Below are 22,470 nucleotides of genomic sequence, written 5' to 3'. Positions count from 1 at the left end.
TGTAGTCTGGCACTGTGAAAAGAAAAGTTCTGTTTTGCACCACTCCAGGTCAGTTGTGGGTACAACTAACGTTAGCTTCAATATCTGCTAATCTGTTAACTGAAACGTTAACTTTGATAACACTAAGCTGTTAAAGACTTATCTGAAAATTACGCTATCTGCTAATTTTTATTGCATGAAATTAGCTTGGGGTTTGCTTGTTTTATTTTCATTATTTATTTGGCTCTAAACCCTGAAAAACAGACCTAAAAATCTGAAAAAACCTGCATGTTGTAGCATTCCCAAAAAGGTTTAGCATGCTAAAATCAGATGATAATCAAAATGTACATCAGTAATTAAATGAACAAATACGTAAAATTAAAGAGTAGTTTCCAATCAACATACAGTTTATTCACAGTGCTACAGTGCTAAGAAAGATATAACAATGAAAATATGCATGGAAAGTCATTTAACCCTCTGGAGTGGTCTGACCTGTTTCCATGTAAAAGTCACGTGACCGCATTAAGTAGTCGTCCCATCAAATCCACCAGACTGTATGTTTCAGTTTGAATGTGTGTTGAAAGTGTGGATTGCAAACAATATACCGGTTTTTAGGTCCAGAAAAACTTGAATTATAATTAATTAATAATTTTAATGTTTTTTTCCTGAATGTTACCGTCATTTTTGGCGTGCTATTTTGTAGAAACATGCAGCAAACGTGACTTCCTCTTCCTTGTCGGCTCTCCCTCTGTGCAGTTGCAGGGGGAAAAAAAGGACTTCCCATTCATCGTTGGTGAAACAACGCACGACCTAAACCAATCAAAAACACCAACCCCCACATGGGGTAGTGATCAACTAACAGACCCAGAATTTAGATGAAGTGAGGCCGAGACCTGTTCCATTGCTAATAAAATGAATTTAAAAGGATAAGAAGCATAGTACCCTACTATGGCAGTATGCTAACCATACGAGAGGGAGAACAGATGCATCTTAAGTCTTGACTTGAATGTCTCTACAGAATCTGTTTTTTTCTCCATAGGGAGATCATTCCACAAAACAAGTGCAGGACTTTTTATTCACCCTAGGGACACAAAGTAGTTCTGCACGCTGCTGAGAACACAGAGCCCGGGCCGGTATGTAGGGTTTGATTAGGTCAGCTAAGTAAGGAGGTGCTAGACCGTAAATAACTTTATAGGTTAATAGCATAACCTTAAAATCCAACCTTACAGAGACACTGATGCAAGGTAATCCTCTAAGGATTTTATGTGTATGAGATTACCAGCAATTATCGGCATGTAAAACCACCCAGGCACTTTTACCCAGAATCCTTTGCGATCTGTATGTTTGTTACAAAACCTCAAAATTAGTGCATTACTCAACATTAAAAGATATGTGTTATATTTTAACTTTGTACAAATGACATAATTGACATTAATGGAGTTATTCTATCGGTATTAATGTTATTTATAATCAAAACCATAAGTCAGCATGACTTTATTTTTCAAGACCTGCGCCTTACCGGAGTGTCATAATTGATACAGAGTTGGCTTTATGGCTGATCTTGGAGTGCCTCTGTGTTGGGAGCTCTGTAGTAAATAAGAGCTTCCAGCAGGGGCAGAATGTAGAAATAAAAGTGTGGTCTCATTGTTGGGGTCTGTTTTTATTTTTAATATTACTGTAAGCTATTAAATTTGTTTTACTACTAGTTGTAGATGTGTCAGAGGTAATATTGGAATTTATCTGTTATCGGTTATCTGTAACTTCTGATACATTTTTGGGTGGTTTATTGTTATATCTTTATTGAAGATAACTTTTCAGTTATCTGATTATCTGTTAGTTAATTTTTTGGTTATCTGTGCCCACCACTGTAGACAAGTATATACTTTTCCAAATCATGTCCAATCAATCAAATGTATCGCAGGTGGACTCCAATTAAGCTGTAGAAACATCTCAAGTATGATCAGTGGAAACAGGATCCACCTGACCTCAATTTTGAGCTTCATGGCAAAAACTGTGAATACTTAGGTACATGTGATTTCTTAGTTTTTTTGTTGTTTTTTTTTATAAATTAGCAAAAATCTCAAAAAGCTTTTTTCACATTCTCATTATGGTGTAGAATTTTGAAAAAAATTAATTTCATCCATTTTGGAAAAAGGTTGTAACACAGCAATATGTGGAAAACATGAAGTGCTGTGAATACTTTCTGGATGCACTGTAGGTTAAGTTTAGCAGCCCAAGCCTTGTGACTTCACTCTGCTTGAACTATGGACCAAACTGTCATAACGGGCAATTCCACGTCCTCTACTTTGACACTGCCAAATTTGGAGGATGGAGGTTATATCAAACAATGGCACAGTAACTCTAACGCAAATCCTGCCAACCAAGATCTATTAGGGAATAAACATGGTGAGTATATTTTGTTGATAGATGGAAAGTACCTTTTATTGCCCCATTTTGGACCCCTAAAAACAATGTGGATCCCCCACTTCATCCAGACTCACACAAAATCACAAATATGCCCTGGTCGATGTGAATCTACTGTCACATGGCAGTAGACCAAGTCCTCTGCCAAGTGTTCTATCGTGAACGTGTTCATTAGTGTGATTAAACCTGCTGCCCTCTCGTGAAGACAAGTAAAAACCAAGTGAAAGTCAAACCTGCTTGAGAAACAGCCTGAATGCCCATCTAAAAGAGAAATGGGGCGTTTTACCTGCAGTGTACGACGATGGGATGGTTCCCAGACTGCTGCTGCTGTCTCTGCACTGAGGCGATGATGTCGATCATGCCTTTACCCTCGGCCGGGATGCCAATCTCCGGCCAGCCGTGAAAGTGGAAGTGCCTGATCAGCCTCGTCTGCTTCTCCTGTAAGAGGAAATGCACAGCAGCTTGAGAGATCATAAAACCTTCCAAATGTGATTTCACGTCAATATATGAAACTTAATAGCAGACATGTTCTCACTGATGGTAAATGAACTGTGGTCTGTTGCGCATAGATGGATGCTGCTCTGAGATCTATACAAAGTGTTATAAGCCTATTTTAGAGTCCTGCTGAGGACAGTACAGAGATAAAACTGGCTGAGCTGTTTGATAAAAATGGATTTTTTTTTTTTAGACTTTTTTCACATCATTAAGGGTTGTATCTCTCTGAGCTGTGACTGCTGGCAAATGGCAATGGCAATCACAAGGGAGTTTCCCTAAATGTGTGGTGCAAGTCGGTGAGTCACCACACAAAACATCCACTTATTTCTTTGTTTTATTTCCCCTGCAAGGCTGTTATTTATTTATTTTTTTAAAGGGTGTTGCCTTCCATGCCTACAGTCTGGGGTATTCCACAGCCTCTTTTCACATAACAGCAGCATCATAGCAGCCCACAGCCATTGAGCACTTTGTTTGCAAACATGTCATAATTTCAGTGTGAAAACTTGTCGCTAATTTGCGTGTTTTGTGTCTCCAAATCCTCGCGAACAGTCGCAGCCCAGTGAGACACTACCCTAAAGAAAGCGATCAATTGTCAAGTTACAACATCACCACCAAGACCAACATACTGATCTTGCTGATGTGCTGACCCAGCATGTCAACAAAGACAATTGGTAATAATCACACAATTTAAAAAAAATAACACAATGCTAAAAATACCCTCGGCCGCATGAGCAGTGTGTTCTTTATAATTTGCAGTTGTTTAATTAATTATTAAGATCCTATTGTCTTATGTACAATTTGTGTATGTTCAATAATGTTCTATTGTGTTCTCCCAATCAATCAATCAATCAATCAATCATACACAATATTTAAGTTTTAACGGCATCTGCAGGAGGGTGTGCGTATATGTGTACATGAGCTTTTGACAAGGGTGGAAGTTACTTTGAGTCAGAGGAAATTAGTGTGCATGCTGACATCCGCGAAATGTCTCATAAATCCTTCCAGAGGTGTTATTAGGTTACAAAACACCATTTTCATTTTTAGAAGTGTTTATTTCTTGATAGCTTTTACATAATATATGATAAAGGCGTTATATTTAGCCAAAAACAAAGTAAAGTTAGTATCGAGCGAAACCAGGAAGTGATGTCACCACACTAACGTCCAAGCGATCATACCATAAAAATACAACCAGAATGTGACATTTAACCTCTTAAAATATGTCAAGATTAGCCATCTTTTAACTTGTCCAAGGTCTGTGTCCCAAAAATGTAAAAATTGTAAAAATTAACCATTTAAAATAAACTGCAAACTAAAAGTAATTACGTATTTTTAAAGGTAAAAGGAGGTCACATTATGCAGTTCATATTTGTTAATTTATATTTTGTTCCTTGGGGGCTTCCCTCACTCGTCTCCTTGCACAGTCATTTAGTTTTTGAGAACTGGCTGCTCCATACAGGTTTACCATACAGTACCATACTGTTTGTTTTCTTAATGATTGGTGTAAATAAATTCCAAGACATACTCAGTGACTTCGTAAAGCACATGTGGCTGCATATAAACACAGTTCAGGTCCTGGAAAAGTTATTGATACTGACATTGTGTCCTTGGGACCTTTCAGAACAGCTTTTTCAAATGAAGCAATTTCAAATCTGAAAAAGCTGAAGAAGTGCTGGACGAAAGAGAGGACCTCTTTGAAAGCCAAGTCAACAAAGATGCTTTCACTGTGCACAGTTTGCACATGTTTAGATGTGAAACTGAAATATATCACAACCTTTATAAGGGTGTGTGTCACCCTGTCTGCAAAGCTTGAGGTGTACTGTGTTTGTCCCAGATCAAGTCAAAGATCCAGGCTTTCAGTGACTTCTTGAAATCGGACATTACAAGTGTATCTGTATACAGTGAAAGTGTCAATCTTGGAGAGACAGTCTTTTTTATGAATTCTGGATACAGGTGTTTAATGATGTTGATATCTTTGCAGGAGAATGAAGTTCCAAGTCGTTAGGGTCGTGGTCCTTCCTGTATTACTGTACTGTTATGAGACTTGGAGACTAACCACTGACCTAAAACGATGACTCTTCAGAGGATCCTTGGGTACCACTGGTACGATTGAGTCAAATGAATAGTAACTTTTTTTTTTCAATATTTATTTCATTCATTTAAAAGAAAAACAGAAAAGCAGAAATGAATATATTACAAGACATTGAATGAAAAGGAGCAGAGAGAAGAACAAGTCTTATATTTTCTGCCCCTTTTTACAATACAATCTTTTAATTGTATTTAGTCGGGACACAGCCGCTCATGGCGCGGAACAAACAACACCTCCGTGTTGGAAACCATTCGTAAGATTCAGATGACTTTCGGTGGCTTTTCAGTCGAGTGAGTATCCGAGAAATTGTTTAACAGCTGGGCATGTTCCAACTTGTCCTGTGAGACTTCCAACACGGAGGTGTTGTTTGTCCCACGCCATGAGCGGCTGCGTCCCGACGCGCGAATCCGTCCGCACGTCTTTCATTACAAAATCTCCTTTAACAGTGGAATGTGCCGATAAAGTGCTGATTCCGACCTCTTCTGAAACTTCTCTGCTAGTCACACGATGTCCTGCATCAACAGAGCCTTAAATTTGGAAGTGATCTGCTCGTTCCAGCCTGTCGATGGCCGCTTGGGGCGCGGTGCGCCCTCCACCGCCGTGGGCCATTTTTAATCCAGTTTTAATGGTCCTTAATCCGTGTGATACCGATAGAATCTTCACCGAAAGCCATCTGAATCTTCCAAATGGTTTCCATCTGGCTGTCTGGCAGAGTTTCTGAAAGAATTTTCATGGAACAATGCGGCAGTCGCTCCGCCATTCCTAAACAATAAAAATCCAACGAGGGGGGTGGACCAGTGCTCACTCAAAGCCTGCCCACAGGCGAATGACGCAACTGACAGGCGTGAAAAAACTCGCGCATGCGCACGAAGGTTCAAGCTTGTCTGATGCAAGCGCACCTGATTCAAATCCATATAGTTTTTGAAAAAAATAAAAAGGTCGGATACTTTTCTAACAGACCTCGTATAGGCTGGCTACTTTAGTGTGGTGTATGTGGTGAAGGACTGCGTTGATGCATGCTGCCGGTCCTTAACTCAGTTGTCTAGTACGATCATGAAGTCAAAAGAAAATCTACGAAAACTGCAGCTTTCTGATTTTCGAGCGACTGACAGGTAAATGCAACGGGGCGTTCACTTTGATACTGTGAGGTTCATTTGCTTACCGGCACAAAGCTGAGTACCAAGTCTCGTAGACTGAAGGTGTCACACAAAGTGTCACCCTTCAGTTCTACTGTATAATTTCCATAGGTGACTGTGGCTTCTGTGGGCCAGTACTGGCAACATTTGTCCTGCAAACACATGCAGACAAATCCTAAGAATGCAGTCATTCAACGGGAATTTTGCCCAAATATGAAACAATTCATTTTATTTATTTACTGCACATGAAGGCAAATTTTTTATGTTGACTGGGTATTTGTTCAAAGCCAGAAGTTAGTTTGCTTGCAGGCATCGCAGCTTACCTGCTCCCTCTCCTGAAGCTCAGTGAGCATGACAATAGAGTGACATTTCCATTCCCACACCATTCTCCAGAAATCCTCCACTGTATGTGGCAGAGGGCCCTGGGTGGCTATAAAGTAGTCCTTCTGTCTGTAGCCCTGAAACACAACCATTTGATATGAAGACAAATTAGTCTCTAAATAGTCATGAATCTAAATGACATGATCTACAAGTAAAAAAAAAAAAAAAAAAAAATAGGATTTACAAATGAGAATAACAGTCTGTGTGTAAATGTGGTTACTCATGAATGCATGTTGTAAATCACGATTGCAATTTCTTAAACGCATGCATCACATACTATAAAGACAATACTGTAGTGGCCCGAATGTAAGACATGTCTGATTTTAAGATGCCGCCATGTTTTTCAGATGTGTTTTAAAGGAAAAAACTATGTCTGCATATTTGGAACAATACAGCAAGACAGTATTGTATGTACACAATAGGCTATGAACAGATTTTTTTCACTTCAACATCACAGATTTGATAATACTTTTCAAAAGGCTACATTTGTGTGTGAAGTTTTGAGATTTTTCATGATCTCAAGCTCTCACAGATCCATACAAGCATGCTGCGTTTAAGTGCTCGTCAAAAAGTGGGACATCTGGGTGTTTGGTGGATTCAAAGTAACAGACAGAAACCAATTATACTTTGACTATATCTCCAATATACGTTATCAGATCTGTGAAGTTGAAGATAAAAGTCTCATAAAATCTGAATATTTATTCATGTTGTGATGTGTGCATTTGTAGAACTGCTTTACATGTGCAAATTAATTGGTATTTATGTGTGGACTGAAACATGCATTTGAGTACACAAAATTGTTCACAAATTCATTGTTCACATTTGTAAATCTTATTTTTCATCTGTAGATGATATTACAAGCAGTAGTAGCCACCAGACCGAGATTTTGGAAATGAAAGAATGAATAAATAAATAAATATTGAAAATAATAATAATTATTATTATTATTATTAATGCTGTCATTATTATTGTTATGCACAGCACTTTCAGGTAGAAAAAAATTGACAAAGTGTTGTAAATAATAAATTATCAAACAAAACAATAATAAATTTGATAATTTACATAGCGATTTTATATAGCACATTTATACAGCACTTTCATAGTCAAAGCGCTGACCATGAGAAACAAAATTCTCTGATCTGATGAGATGAAGATTGAACTCTATGGTGTGAATGCTAGGCGTCATGTTTGAAGGAAACCAGGCACCATCCCTACAGTGAAGCATGGCGGTGGCAGCATCATGCTGTGGGAATGTTCTTCAGCGGCAGGAACTGGGAGACTAGTCAGGATTGAGGGAAAGATGAATGGAGCAATGTACAGAGACATCCTGGAGGAAAACCTGCTCCAGAGCGCTCTTGACCTCAGACTGCTCCGATGGTTCATCTTTCAGCAGGACAATGACTCTAAGCACACAGCCAAGATATCAAAGGAGTGGCTTCAGGACAACTCTGTGAATGTCCTTGGGTGTTCCAGCCAAAACTGCCCAAAGATAAGTGTACCAAGCTTGAGACATCATATTCAAGAGGTCTCGAGGGTGTAATTGGTGCCAAAAGTGCATCAACAAAGTACTGAGCACATCATAGCCACCAATTGTTTGCAAGCTGACCTGAGACTTGACTTAGGACTTGCTGGTTCATGACTTGAGAATCACTTGACAGTGACTTACTCCCACCTCTGGTATTGAGCAAAGGGTGTGAATACTTATGATGTACATGTGATTTCTTAATTTTTTTTTATTTTTAATAAATTTGCAAAAATGTTTAAACTGTTGTTGTTATCATCCAGCTAGATGTGGAGAACATAATTCAGCATTTTTTATGAAGAGGAAGTGAGCAAGCATGTCTCCTTGTGGGGGTAAAAGCTCTCAATGAGGTTAACAGGTGTCACCAGTGTTTTCCTTGTAAATACTGAGAAATGCCTACTAATAAACTATAGGCTTTGCAAGTGAAGACGCATGCTGCACTTCTCCGTCAATGTAGCCACTGGTCAAAGAGCAACAGTGGTGAGAGTCCAGTATCCGTCACCGTTACACAACGCAAACCTGTGACTAAGGGAAGGAAAACCCCTACAGAAAAATCCTGATGCAGGTGTGGCGAGCTGCGTCAAAAAGAGAAGTACGGCCGACAGCTTCACGGTTAAAGCCTGTGACCTACCAGTTCCAAGCAGGACCAGCATCCCTGCCTCAGGAACGATCCACGATGGAGCAGTGCCAACTGGGATCAATTTGTGACCAAATTTATTAAATGCGGAAATCACATAAAAATCAGTACCTTCAACATATGTACACTGAACAAATCTGACCACCTAGAAGAACTCATCCACTGTGTCAACATGAAATTAGTAAAACAATCTTGCTTCATTTTTTATTATTATTTTTTATGTGGTGCATCACAGTTCACCAAAATTTAAGCAGTTTATCCTTATTGCATGCCTTTTTAATTTGGATAGTCCCAAGATGATAGCCTTTAGTGCTTTTGGTTCATCATGTTAACATACTGAAGTGGATGGACACATTCATCCATCTATTCATTCACTCATTGTATTTGCTGAAGCCTTCATAAATACACATTCCAGATCATCTCTGGTTTTTTTCGCTCCAGCATTCAGCACATCAGGCATGCATAATTAAGAAGAATGCCATAAAACCCTGCCTTACATCTATAAATGATGCGTTGATGTAGTCGGTGAAGTCCTGCCCTCTTCTCATGGAGAGAATAACTCTGTTGAAGTCATCTGGAATGGAAGAAGAAAACATTTAGCAATAAAGAGGGAACACAAACGCTTTTTAGTGAGCTACTTTATGAACACAGTGTTGTGTTTGTTGTGATCCGTTGCTTACATGGAATAATTTGCAGAACTCTGTTCTTCTTCATATTGGCAGGAAGGTTCCCCGTCCTCATGTTTTCCTTCATTATTCGCATGTTGGTCAGTTTCTGCTCAGAATTCAGAAAAAGAAAGGATAAAATGGTACAAACCCACAAATGCTCACTGATCATTTATATGCATATTCGCAAAGTGAAATCAGAACGTTTGTCCTTCAAATATTATACAAATAACGAATGTTTATGAGTTCAATGGTACAAAAAAGACTGTGTACTTCCTCAGTGCAGCGAAAAAAATCATGTCAGACGGCTTACATCGCAGTGTTTTTTTTTTTGTGTGTGCACACGCATGTTGTGTGCGTCTGTGTGTGCACACGCACGCATGCGCATGTGTATGTGTGCGCGCATCTTCATGTGTGCATGCGCGCGTGTTTGTGTGTGCGCGCAGTGCAATGGTACCAAACGTATGGAACCAAATTTGCACTCTAAATGCAATGCAACACAAATGGGATGAATAATCCATGTCACGTGACATACAAAGCACCAATCAAATGACAAGGATCCACTCAGCCATTATACATTTGTTCTTATAAACAAGTTTCCTCATTTCCAAAAGTGTTTGTTGGTAAGAAAATTCACAAACTCTAATGAATGTTGACATAAATAAAGATCAACATCCAAACACATTTTGCATTTAAACTCTGTTCAGTATGTTTTTAAAATGAATTATGGGGAAAATACAAAATGTTCAATGATTGTGGGTCAAGTTTTTTTTTTTAAATTAATAACATGTTTTATTTTACAGCACAGAGCTTAATATAGCTTTTTTTTAGTACATTTTTGCTTGTACATCAAATCAACTTTTAATAACATCAATAACAACATCGGTAAATAAATTATTAGAAGAAAGTACTGCTCTTTCCTCAAACAAATCTCCACACATTTAGGCCCCATTAAAAAAAACCCATGCTTGCATGTCGAAATCGGCCCAAAATTTATTTATATTTTTATTTTGGCGAATTTCATTGACAATGGTACAGCTGGTGCAAGAACTGGTGTTCTGTCGAGATGAGGTTCCTCACGTAACCTATGTGTGCACTGAAAAAAATTACTTGACGAAGTTCGCTTATTTTGATGGGCAAGTAAATGTATAAATTGTTCAAATGTAGTAATGTATAAAATCTACTCACTATAAAACAATAAGTATTTTTAACCTGGAGTTAGCTTATTTCAACAGGCAAAATATACATATACATACATTTATGCTCTTAACGTAAAATACAGAAAATGTTTTACTTACTAGGCTACAAATACACTGAATACAATTAATAAAAAAACGTTGACGGAAAAAACAAAAACAAAAATATAAACAAAATGCGCATGCCTGTGCGTCTCCCCACGTGTAGTTGCGCGAGGCACCTCATCTCGAGTAGTGACGTCTTCAAGTCCGGCACGCATGCGCAGTAGCGCGACGCACCTCATCTCGACGTTCACCTCATCTCGACGGGACACCGGCACATCCGCTAGCTGGCGAGTATGCTTTGGCCGAAGACAGCCGAAAGTTACTGAGCCGGACCCGTAAATTGCAGTCCGTTGCTCCGTCTTACTAACACACACAGTACACATGTTTATCACACTACTAGTGTGCCGGACACTGACTGCATTCAACATGGAAACAAAAATTATTTTAAAACTATCTGATATTTTCACTTTCTCACTTGGTATGCAGGTGCTGTATGTGTCATTTGTCAGGTTTGAAATGACATTTTATGTACCGGTTTCAAAGAAAAATAAATAAATAAAAATCTGTCCTCCCGCACTACTTTTTTCTGACATCTATTTTTTTTTTTTTTTTTTTTTTTTTAATGGGGCCTTATCTGAATTAAACAACATTTCTGTGAAAATGCTCAATTTATTATTGACTGATGTAATTTCAAGTAACATTTAATGACTGGGACTCATATTCTGATTTGTCTAATGTAACTACTTTATCAGTGATGACTCATGCAATCTATTATTTTTTGTTTGGCTTCGATTATACTTAAGTTTTTTGTAAAACAAAAGTAAACATTTAAATAATTTTTTTGTCTTTTTTTTCTCTCATTAAAAATATGTCGTTTATGCATGTGTAAACAAATTTAAGCTTTTTCCCCTCTTTCTACTTTCTATCATTAAAAATGTATAATTTATGATGCACGGGTACCCAAATGTTTGCTTCCAACCTCAGATGGCACAGTTCTGCAGCTGGGAATTTAATGTGCTATTTGATAATTGGCACATGTTTTTGGTTTGTAATGTTGATGCAAGATGGTGTTGGAAATAGGACTTACATCCAAACAATAATGAGCAGTCAGTAATTAGAACTTGTTAAATATTCCCACCTACCATGTCCCAGTATCCTTTGCATTATTATCAGATTTTTTTTGTAAAAATAAGGAAATAAAATGCATTATTCATTATTTTAATTGTGTCTTAATTTTACATTAACAAAATTCTTTAACGGGTGCCTTCATTCAGGTTTCAATACTGAATTTATTTCCATCATTCATTCATTTTCTGCTGAATATCTGGTCCAGGTAATGGCAGCAGTAGACCAAGCAGCTCATCCCACACTTCAGTCTAGAAAAGTTATTAATTAGAATAAAACGGATCTATTTACATGACAGTTATTTTCTAGATTATTTGTACATGTCACAGTAGTTTAAACATCACCCAAGATGTTCAGTATGAGCAAGTATTAGTGATTAGATTCAAAAGTTAGGATCAACAAAATATGATCAAGATCAAAAGTCAACATTAAGGATCAAAGTTCAGCATTCAAGATCAATGGTAACACCCCCGTCACACACAGCCGGAATCATGCAGAGTGGCATCGGATTTATGAATTGGCGCACATCCGAAGGGTGTCAGATTTCATTTCCACACTCTCTGACAGCCATCTGCGGAAGTCGACACAGTTGGTCAAAATCGGCCGATGACCCCAAGTGTGACGCACATGTTCATAATTCTCCAGGCGACGTCGAGATGGGACACCAATCCGACAGCGATCCATGTGTAATCTGACTATGATCTGACCGCAATTTACATATTCTGACAGCATCAAAACAGCATCTGAAACGATCTGATCGCAGTTGATTCAGCTCTGAGATCGATCGGTCACAGCAAAGCCTGCCGAAATGTTGTTCCACGTTTGTCCATCTCCAAGGACCCCGGCCAGGGACGGCAAAGGAAATGTTGGTCATGTAATAACATGTATGTGGCACTGAGGGTGCATCAGAGGCTCAGTCCGGCGCCCAGCAATGCAGCTTAACTGGGATATCACAGCTGTAACGCAATTACGCACGTATTATTACACGTTCAGCTCCCAAGTCTGTAGCAGGTATGATGTGGAAATGGTTGCCCAGCACATGATGACATAAATAAACATGTAACTCCCTTCCGGTACCCCGAGTTCCACAGCGCAGACAGCTGGTCCCTTTCACCGCGCTGCTCTGTGTACTGCCGATCAGATGACAAAAGCATAATCCACCTCCGATATAATTGCGCACCGACAGCACAATCAGCAACAGTTTGGAGTCCAGCCGGACATGTGCACCCCACGTGCACACGCGGAGTGGCTGGTACAGCGTTTATGAACACATACACACAGCTAAGCAAACATTTCGGCCACACACTCGCACACTGCTTTGATCACCTGTTCTGCACACGAGGGCGCGCTACACGCAGTGGCTCCTTCAGCCATTGTGACCACACACACACACACACACACGCGCTGCTGAGTGGACACACACTCATCACTCGAATCACCCGTTCTACGCATGTACACACTCGCACTCCATCATGTGAGACACACACTGATGAGAGGTAGTTTAGCGATGGGAATATGAGGACGAGCGGAGATTTGTCGGTGCCGTCTGACAGCACTCTGTCATCTAACTTGTCTGAAATATGTTTGGGCTGAATTCTGCAGGTGTGCACAAGGCAGTCCGGATGTGTTCGGGCAACGGGTCTTTTTCTGCCGACTGCATCGGATTATGAAAACATCTGCCGTGTCGGAATGACTCCTCCACATTGTTGCTATGTGTGATGGGGGCTTAAGGGTCAAAGATTCCAGATAAGGCTCAAAAGATAAGAACATGAACAAAGATGAGCAACCGGAATCAAATATCAGCAACCAAGATGAAATATTATTGTTCAGGACCAATGATATGTTATCAGGATCAAAGTTCAGCATTCAAGAACAAAGGTTTGGATCAAATAGCCCAGATAAGGCTCAAAAGACAGAAACATGAGCAAAGGTGCGCAATCTGAATAAAAATATCAGTAATCACGATTAAATAATATTTCTCATGATCAAAGAATAGGATCAAAGGATATGTGATTAGGATGAAAAATCAGCTATTATGATCAAAGGTCAGCATTAAAGATCAAAATTCTTTGATCACATCCAAGTTCAGCCTTCAAGATCAAAGGGCGAGATCCAGCGGTGGGTACAGCTAACCACAAAGTTACCTTTGATAACAGTTAATCTACTAACTGAAAAGTTAACGTTAATAAAGCTAAACCAATAAATCCTGCAGAGAGTTCGCATTGAGACTGTCTGATCAGGCTGCAATTTAACCGCTGCCCTGCATGAACAACAGCATTAACGTCATCCAAACATAAAACTCTTTGTATATTGTGCCTAAAACTCTCATGAATATATGATCTGGGTTTTGAGACGTTATTGTGTTTGTTTTATGTAAACCTGCGAGAAGCTCAGGTTGTTTCACTGTTATTTAAAGTGGGCAGGAAATCGCCGTGAGCCACGATTGCTTTAACTGAAGTTTGCTCTTTAACATCCTGCTTATTGTCCTTTACAGCAGCACTGTTTGTTCCAGAATAATATATATAAAATGTTTGAAATTTGGTTTGTGTTTATGAAGTTCCATGCAGGTTAATGGTAGCAGACACGGAATATTTGGAATATTTGTTTTAGCAAATTTTCAGGGTCCGATACAGCAGTCTCTTAAAAATGTTATGAAAGGCATAAAAGTTACATTTTGGTCATATAATGTTCATTTGCAATTGTTGTCATGTAGTTTCTCAGTATTATTTTGACTGCAGCAACTCTCTGGTGCGCAAGGGATTATGTGACATCTCAATGGGGCAAACTGTGGTACTTTAAAATGATATACTGTCGTGAAACTGAAATAAAAAATAAAAAAAACAATTTTGACACCACCTGTAAAGTTACTGTAACTTGTGTGTTGGTTTTTACAATGCCTGTGATCTGTGATTCACTTATATTGAGACATTCTGAATATGTTGGTCTATTTACACTCCCATCCAGTAGATGGCAGTTTTCTCTGCATTTTGATGGAGGGGAGGAGGAGGAAGCAGGTCATTAGAATTTTCCCATAATGCATTTCAGCACGTGTCTAACATCAAACCTTCGGAATTCGTGCATTATTTTAAAACTAAAACATATAGTTGATGTTTTCACTTTGTAAAATCGACAAAGGTGATGTTAATTTCAAAAACTATTAGATGGTTTTAAATGAAACCATGAGCGAAAGGTCCTTTGCGCTTCATAACTTCCTGGCCACTCTGTGAGTATCGGCATGTTGAAAGTAAATGACGGGTTGGGGTTTTTTTTTTTTTTTTTTTTTTTCCTTTCTTCTTCTTCTTCTTTTTCTTTTTTGCAATAGCAGCTGGTCTACCCACTTTTACTGGGGGAGGACTGAGCTTCTCACAGCGGTCTGCTTATTGCAAAGCAACAACCATGTAGGGTTTTAGGTTTTTACATGTTTCTGACCGTTCAGTTTGATCTCTGCCAGCAAAAAAAAAAAAATGTTAGCAGAACTAAATTCAGTGGAAGATAATTGTCCGCTGATGGTTTCTAAAGTTAGCTGACAAGCTAATCCGCTAACAAAAATATCTGCTTCACTAATTAGTGGTTAGCAGATTAGCAGAACTGTGCCCACCACTGGCAAGATCAAAGGTCAGAGATGAGGCTCTAAATTCAAGAACATGATCAAAGATTAGCAATTGGGAGTATCAGTAATCAGGACGAAATTTCATTGACCGAGATCAAAGTTCAGCGCTCAGTATCAGTCTTCAACTATCACTATCAAAGATGACATATCAGGATAAAAGTGAGCAGTATGGCCTGGCAGCAATGTAACAAAAGTAGTCCCCTCTGTGTGGTAGTAACTCAGGCCAAAGTCCACCACGATGGTGATCAACAGGTTTGACTTAATGGCATTTTGTGGGGTCGTTACCTTAAACTCCTCCTCCAGGCCGACCCGGTCACCGGGTGCAAAGGTGTTGTGCAGTTTGTGCAGATGTCCTTCTAGAGACGACACGTCCAACTCTGTGTCCCCGTAGAGGTAGTATTCCAGCAGGGCCTGGTAGATGAATGAGTACTGCATCTGAGGTGAGAACACACACAACCATACGCATTAACACACAACAGCAACAACAACAACAGCAACCAAAGAGTGTGACAAGTGCAACTCACATCTGTTTGGATGAGCTGCGAGCGCTGTTCTCGTATCTTAGCGACGAAGCCAAACACGTCCACTTTCTGCTCGGCGTGCATCATGTCGATCATGGCGTCTATAACGATGAAGGTTCCGGTCCTTCCCACACCAGCGCTGCAGAGAAGGAACAAAACACAGACAGGATGAATCAAAGGGCAACATGTGTGTTTGTAAACACAAACGTTTCCAGTGTTTATTTGAACACAAACACAGGAAGACGACGATGAACTGTTCTCCAAAGATCGTAATTAAACCCGGTTAAAGTCACTGTCCATTCGTTCCATTTGTCAACAACAACGTAAGAAGCACTAGCATCCTGCAGCACCCTCTGCTGGTACCTGCAGTGAACTACAATGGGCCCAGAAAAAGGCGGATTGACTGCTTTGACCTTCTTGAGGAATTTGAGCATGCCGATGGGGGAGAAGGGAACGCCGAAGTCGGGCCAGCTGGTGAAGTGGAGCTGGGTAACCAGACGAGGAGTCTTGGAGACGTCGCTGGCCTGAAATGCAGACACACAAATGTCACTGTCATAATGTGTGGAAAGAGATAACGCTCACTTAAATACTGGAAATATTATCCTACCCCCCCACCCCCAACCAATACATTTAATTATTTTCAACATCACTGCTTTGACTGTGTGTTGGATTATCAAGTGATGTTTAAGTTGATGATTAAGTTGTGATATACACAAACCTCAGGTCTGTATCTCATAAAGAGAAAGCACTTTGTAAATTTCAGTGTTGATGGATATGGATTCCAGAACCTCTTTTTTGTTGTTGTTGTTTTTTAAGTATCTGTAACAAACTCCCGGGCCATTCTTCAAACTCAAATCTGAAACCTGTCAGTTAAACATCTACCAACACACGCAATCAAGAAGTGAAATTTCATGCAGCTCTGGAAAAATGCTTATTCAAAATATTTATGGATTTACGAATAAAGTTGACCAGAAAGAAGAATGCAGGGTTTTTGTTTGCTTTAATTTGCATTTTGAATGAATTAATTAATTAATTTATTCAGCACACACAGAATCAAAATAACAGAAAGAAAACAATCCAACACCACACCCATGTGCCTGAAAGGGTGTAGGCAGAAGCAAAAGCTTATAAACGCCCACCCAAACAAAATCGATAAACCTAGTAATTAGATGATAATGATGATTTTTGTAGAGCCTATCAAAGCCACCCAAGTCACCATGTGATTTTATGTTATCTGAGCACAAATTCCAAATTTTAACACCTTTAACAGAAGCACAATGACTTGTTACAGTAGTACCAATCTTTGATTTTTTAAATAATAATGTTCCTTGCAAATTATAACTGGAGTCCCTTGTTTTGAACAGGTCCTGGACACATTTTCCACACAGTCTCAATTTGTTTTTGATTTTGGACTGCACAGCTGCATTTGGAAGCACAGATTTCCCCATCTAAGTATTTTCTTCTTGCTTTAATCTTCCTTCTGGCTGTGTGTGTGTGTGTGTGTGTGTGTGTGTGTGTGTGTGTGTGTGTGTGTGTGTGTGTGTGTGTGTGTGTGTGTGTGTGTGTGTGTGTGTGTGTGTGTGTGTGTGTGTGTGTGTGTGTGGTGTGTGTGTGTGTGTGTGTGTGTGTGTGTGTGTTTTTCCAGACGCTGGAAAAGCAGCATAAAATTTGAATTGGACATCCCAAAGAGTTTGAATTTGAGCACAATCAAGTTTTACCACAAACCTCTAAAAACTACCCACTGTCCCGAGCAGAGTATTAATTACTGGAATTTATTATGGTAGATGTAGATTTGTTTTTGTTTTGGGTTGTTTTATGTCAATATCAACTGTTTTTTTTTTTTTCTCTCAATCCTTCCCTGATGAATCCCCCCAACTTAAATGAGGATTTGGTCTACTTATATTATAAATCTTCAAACTTAAAATTTTCATATCAGAACTGCCACTAGTCTATTTACCCAAATCCCAGTGTGGTTGTGTTATTGGGTCAGTAACACAGCTGACCGTTTTGTTTTTTCAAATACACTATCAAAAGATAAAAAAGACATTTCAGTACATATTTCTTAATTTGTCAACCAAAGAAATCCATCCAACACAAAGGCAGCATTACAATTTATTGATAACGGGACGCTCAATACCTTGTTGTTTTAGCTGAAATTAGGTAATGGCACCCGTGGGCATTAACAAAGCAACAGTTGCAACGTTGACCTTCACCCAAATGATTGATCTCTGGCTGACTTTGCCAGGGCACTTCTGGAATGTGACCACATTTTATTAAAATTGGCTTAAAAAAACAAACTCCTTGACCCAAGCTAATTTCTTAACAGCAACTATTGGCCCAACTTTCACAGAAATCAGCAAAACGACCTGCGAGGATGACCTTGACACCGATGACCGACTTTTTTTTTTTTTTTTTTAGCAATTTGATCTTGCTGGCCAGTTCCGGAACCTACACCCATACGTGTGCCACATATGGTGGAAACTGGAGTTCAAAACTTACATTCTGACCTTTGACTCTGACCTATGACCTTGACCCCAATCATTCATTTTTGTTAAATTTGATGTCATCTGGGCAATTCCAGAACCACCACAGTTGTGGACATCGGGTAATTGTAAAGTTGACTATCACGCACATTTCACCTTTGGCAGAAATCAATCAAACTCACTGGAAGGACTGGAGGGATGATCAGATAAACCAAAATTTCACCCAGTTTTCATCATATGATTTGCGTGACACTCACGTATTGTATGCAGAACTTGCGTATAGTGTAATCCACCAGGACAGTGAAGTCTTCCACAGCCACTCTCACATTCCCATATGTCCAGCAGCCCTGGTCGGGCCAGTACTGGTAACACTTGTCCTACAGAAAAACAACAGACACATTCAGCACATAAGGAAAGTCCAAACCATCACAGACACAACAGCAGCTGGAGAAAAATATGCCCCTGAATAGGATCTATATCGCTATAAATGGATCAGACACACACACTTCCATTTCACATCCAGTCAGTCCAGATAGGTGCGAGTACTGTGAGATGAGGGAAACCACTCTGGACTTCGCTGAGTAATTTTATGAAGTACACTGACTTCAGCTCATATTATGCGATCACTGATTTCAAATCGTCCGCCCGTCGATTTTAATCTTCGCCGACTCTCTTCTCATTGATCTTTTTAGTCTTCTCTGTCTCTCTCGATCGTATTTGTTCTGCTTCACATGTGCTGCTGAGCTGTAGCGGAACAAACCGATGTCACCAGACAATTTCAGGTGTAAAATGAAGTTTACTTTCAATGCCATCTTATGGTCTTTGACCGCAGCCTGTCAAATCTTTTCTCAGCTCAATTCATGGCAAATCGTTTTGTGACACTCGCCGCTCTTCCACAGGCTGGACAACACAAAAATCCAGGAGTGCATGTGGATGCGCCGTCATGCTCATGGGCACTGCAGCAGAGAGTGAATGCAATGATTTGATGCCACAGAAACAGAGAAACAAAGATTTGTTTTTAAAGCTTCGTAATCACTCACTTCTTTTCTTTCTTTCAGATTTGTCAACATGACAACAGTCGCAACTTTCTGCTCCCAAATCATCCTCCAGTAATCTGCAACGGTGTCTTCTTTTGGACCTGAGAGGCAAAGAATTTAGTTTATTAATTTAGAGGAGAAATATGGCAATCAAAGAATCAATGCAGTGATTAGATACGCCAAGAAAGGTACGTTTTCAGAGTGTATTGCTATTTAAAGTGGACTGGCATGACTGACTACTGAGGGGCCGTATTAGATTAAAAGCTAACCGTTAGTTAGCATTAGCACACGTCGTGTCAGTATGTGATGGACACTTACCCTTCAGCAAAGAGAACAGAGTACCAAGAGATGACACTCCAATGCATTTTAGACATAAGTGATTTATTTTGTGCCTGTTGGCAGCTGAGAAACGCACCTGGAGCAAACACAAGAACCTCTTTAAAAACATCTTTGAAACGCTGCACCACAGTAAGGAATTAAAGTACTGTCAGACGTCTTATGTGGATGTTTTTGTCAAGCTGTGATTTTTAAAAAAAGCTTAATTTACTCTGCGTGCTGTGTCTCCATCAAATTATGTAAACTTTGTTTTTGTTAATTTAAAAAAATTAAATACAGGATCTAACAGCAATTCTTCCTGATCGCGGGCTGGGGATTTGTTTTGAATGAAAATAGACACCTCTGCCTCTGGATTGGCAGACCGGGGTGGTGGTCCCTCTGTTTAAGAAGGGGGACCGGAGGGTGTGTTCCAACTATAGGGGGATCACACTCCTCAGCCTCCCCGGTAAGGTCTATTCCAGAGTACCGGAGAGGAGAATTCAAGCGATGGTCGAACCTCGGATTCAGGAGGAGCAGTGTGGTTTTCGTCCTGGTCGCGGCACACTGGACCAGCTCTACATGCTCCATCGGGTGCTCGAGGGTTCATGGGAGTTCGCCCAACCAGTCCACATGTGTTTTGTGGATCTGGAGAAGGCGTTCGACCGTGTCCCTCGGGGCACCCTGTGGGGAGTGCTCCGGGAGTACGGGGTCCTTTGCTAAGGGCTATCCGAGTACGGGGTCCTTTGCTAAGGGCTATCCGGTCCCTGTACGACCGCAGCAGGAGCTTGGTTCGCATTGCCGATAGTAAGTCAAACCTGTTTCCAGTGCACGTTGGCCTCCGCCAGGGCTGCCCTTTGTCACCGGTTCTGTTCATTATTTTTATGGACAGAATTTCTAGGCGCAGCCAGGGTGTAGAGGGGGTCTGGTTTGGGAACCACAGAATCTCCTCTCTGCTGTTTGCGGATGATGTGGTTCTGTTGGCTTCGTCAAATCAGGACCTTCAGCGTGCACTGGGGCGGTTTGCAGCCGAGTGTGAAGCATCTGGGATGAAAATCAGCATCTCCAAATCCGGGGCCATGGTTCTCGACCGGAAAAAGCTGCTTTGCCCTCTTCAGGTCGGTGGAGTGTCCTTGCCTCAAGTGGATGAGTTTAAGTATCTCAGGGTCTTGTTCACAAGTGAGGGACGGATGGAGCATGAGATCGATAGACGGATCGGTGCAGCATCTGCAGTGATGCGGTCGCTGTATCGGACCGTCGTGGTGAAGAGAGAGCTGAGTAGGGGGGCAAAGCTCTCGATTTACCGATCGATCTACGTTCCGATCCTCACCTATGGTCATGAGATTTGGCTCATGACGGAAAGAACGAGATTGTGAGTACAAGCGGCCGAGATGAGTTTCCTCTGCAGGGTGGCTGGGCGCTCCCTTAGAGATAGGGTGAGGAGCTCGGTCACTCTGGAGGAGCTCGGAGTCGAGCTGCTGCTCCTCCACGTCGAAAGGAGTCAGTTGAGGTGGCTTGGGCATCTTTTCTGGATGTCCCCTGGATGCCTCGCTGGAGAGGTGTTCCGGGCACGTCCCACTGGGCGGAGGCCCCAGGGAAGACCCAGGACACGCTGGAGGTACTACATCTCTCGGCTGGCTTGGGAACGCCTTGGGGTTCCCCCGGAGGAGCTGGGGGAGGTGTGTGTGGATCGGGAGGTCTGGGCGGCTTTGCTTGAGCTGCTGCCCCCGCGACCCGACTCCGGATAAAGCGGAAGAAAATGGATGGATGGATGGATGGATGAAAACAGACACATGAACAGCGTCAGGTTCAGACAGAAATATGAACTGCAGTTCAGAAAACTCGCACTCTAATGACCAAATGCAAAGTAAAGCGTAATATTCCAACATCAGCTTTTATTTTTGAGGAGGAATCGCAATGCTGTCAACACATCAGATCAGATGGAAAAGCGCTATATAAATATATATCCAGTTATCTGTAATCTGCTTTATATTTGTGATGTCAAAGTATATTATTCTGATACATCAGATTTGACACCACAAGCGAAAGTGACTGTACGGTTAAAGTGTTGACTCATTACATGTTATGAACATGTTACGGCTATTCATGTATTAATGTGCTTATTTTACTTGTTCAAAGCATTAAAGTATGAGGAAAAGGCAAGAAAACAACAAAAAAAAAAGTTCACCTCTACAATAGCTGCTGTGATTTTTTTTCGAAGCCACAGGGGGAATCTGTTGCTGTGGGGTGTTCTATTGAGTGTTCCCTCTTGGTACTATAGTTTCTTTGCCTTCAGGAAACAGTTGGGATCAACCTTGGTTAGCATCAAAGCAGGTTAGCATCGTATTAACAGTGGCTAGCATAACCTCATAAGCTAATACTAAGTGCTAACACAGATTTTTTTTTAAATGAAGCCTAATAGTCAACGTGCCATGGAACACAACAATGGAAATGCATCAATTCCCAGAAAACTTTAATCTCTGGTGCTGTTATGATGTTTGTATCTATTTTCGTTCATTTTTTTCATATTTTTGATCAGAATAATTACTTGAAAATTAGGCCATCGAAGTTGGGCCTGGCCTGGAAAAAGTAGTATTAGCCTTTCAGTAGGGTGACCAAATGTCCTGTTTTCCCAGGACATGTCCTGTTTTTCACATCCTGTCCTGGCCGTCCTGAGTTGTTTTTTGGAAAGTGATGAAAATGTCCTGGTTTTCATTGTTTTTCATCTCAGAGCATCTTTGAGTAAACTTCAAGTATCATTTGAGTATCTTATTGCCGGCAGAGCTAGAACATAATAAAGAACTTAAGAAAATTTT

General features: G+C 40.4%; 1 protein-coding gene and 1 long non-coding RNA gene across 5 annotated transcripts in view; one reads left to right on the top strand and one right to left on the bottom strand.

Moving 5' to 3' along the window:
• The window catches only part of ptprea (protein tyrosine phosphatase receptor type Ea), a 201,916-nt gene that overhangs the window by 824 nt on the left and 178,622 nt on the right, over window positions 1-22,470 (bottom strand). For all 4 annotated transcript variants that reach the window (XM_034193180.1, XM_034193179.1, XM_034193181.1 and 1 more), the window contains 10 exons: window positions 19,346-19,443; window positions 18,563-18,682; window positions 16,186-16,346; window positions 15,826-15,961; window positions 15,587-15,736; window positions 9,341-9,434; window positions 9,158-9,234; window positions 6,444-6,578; window positions 6,147-6,272; window positions 2,690-2,841 (listed from right to left, as the gene is read on the bottom strand). In XM_034193180.1, the coding sequence (XP_034049071.1) occupies window positions 2,690-2,841; window positions 6,147-6,272; window positions 6,444-6,578; window positions 9,158-9,234; window positions 9,341-9,434; window positions 15,587-15,736; window positions 15,826-15,961; window positions 16,186-16,346; window positions 18,563-18,682; window positions 19,346-19,443 (1,249 nt within the window). The remainder of the gene's footprint in view (window positions 1-2,689; window positions 2,842-6,146; window positions 6,273-6,443; window positions 6,579-9,157; window positions 9,235-9,340; window positions 9,435-15,586; window positions 15,737-15,825; window positions 15,962-16,185; window positions 16,347-18,562; window positions 18,683-19,345; window positions 19,444-22,470) is intronic.
• Window positions 1,691-22,374, top strand: LOC117530293. Its single transcript, XR_004566292.1, has 4 exons — window positions 1,691-1,702; window positions 2,532-2,539; window positions 5,276-5,278; window positions 22,262-22,374. It is a non-coding gene; the product is annotated as an uncharacterized LOC117530293 (long non-coding RNA).

This window comes from Thalassophryne amazonica, chromosome 18 (assembly GCF_902500255.1).
Source record: "Thalassophryne amazonica chromosome 18, fThaAma1.1, whole genome shotgun sequence".
In the NCBI taxonomy this organism is placed as follows: Eukaryota; Metazoa; Chordata; class Actinopteri; order Batrachoidiformes; family Batrachoididae; genus Thalassophryne; species Thalassophryne amazonica.
This window is presented reverse-complemented; position numbering and strand designations above follow the sequence as displayed.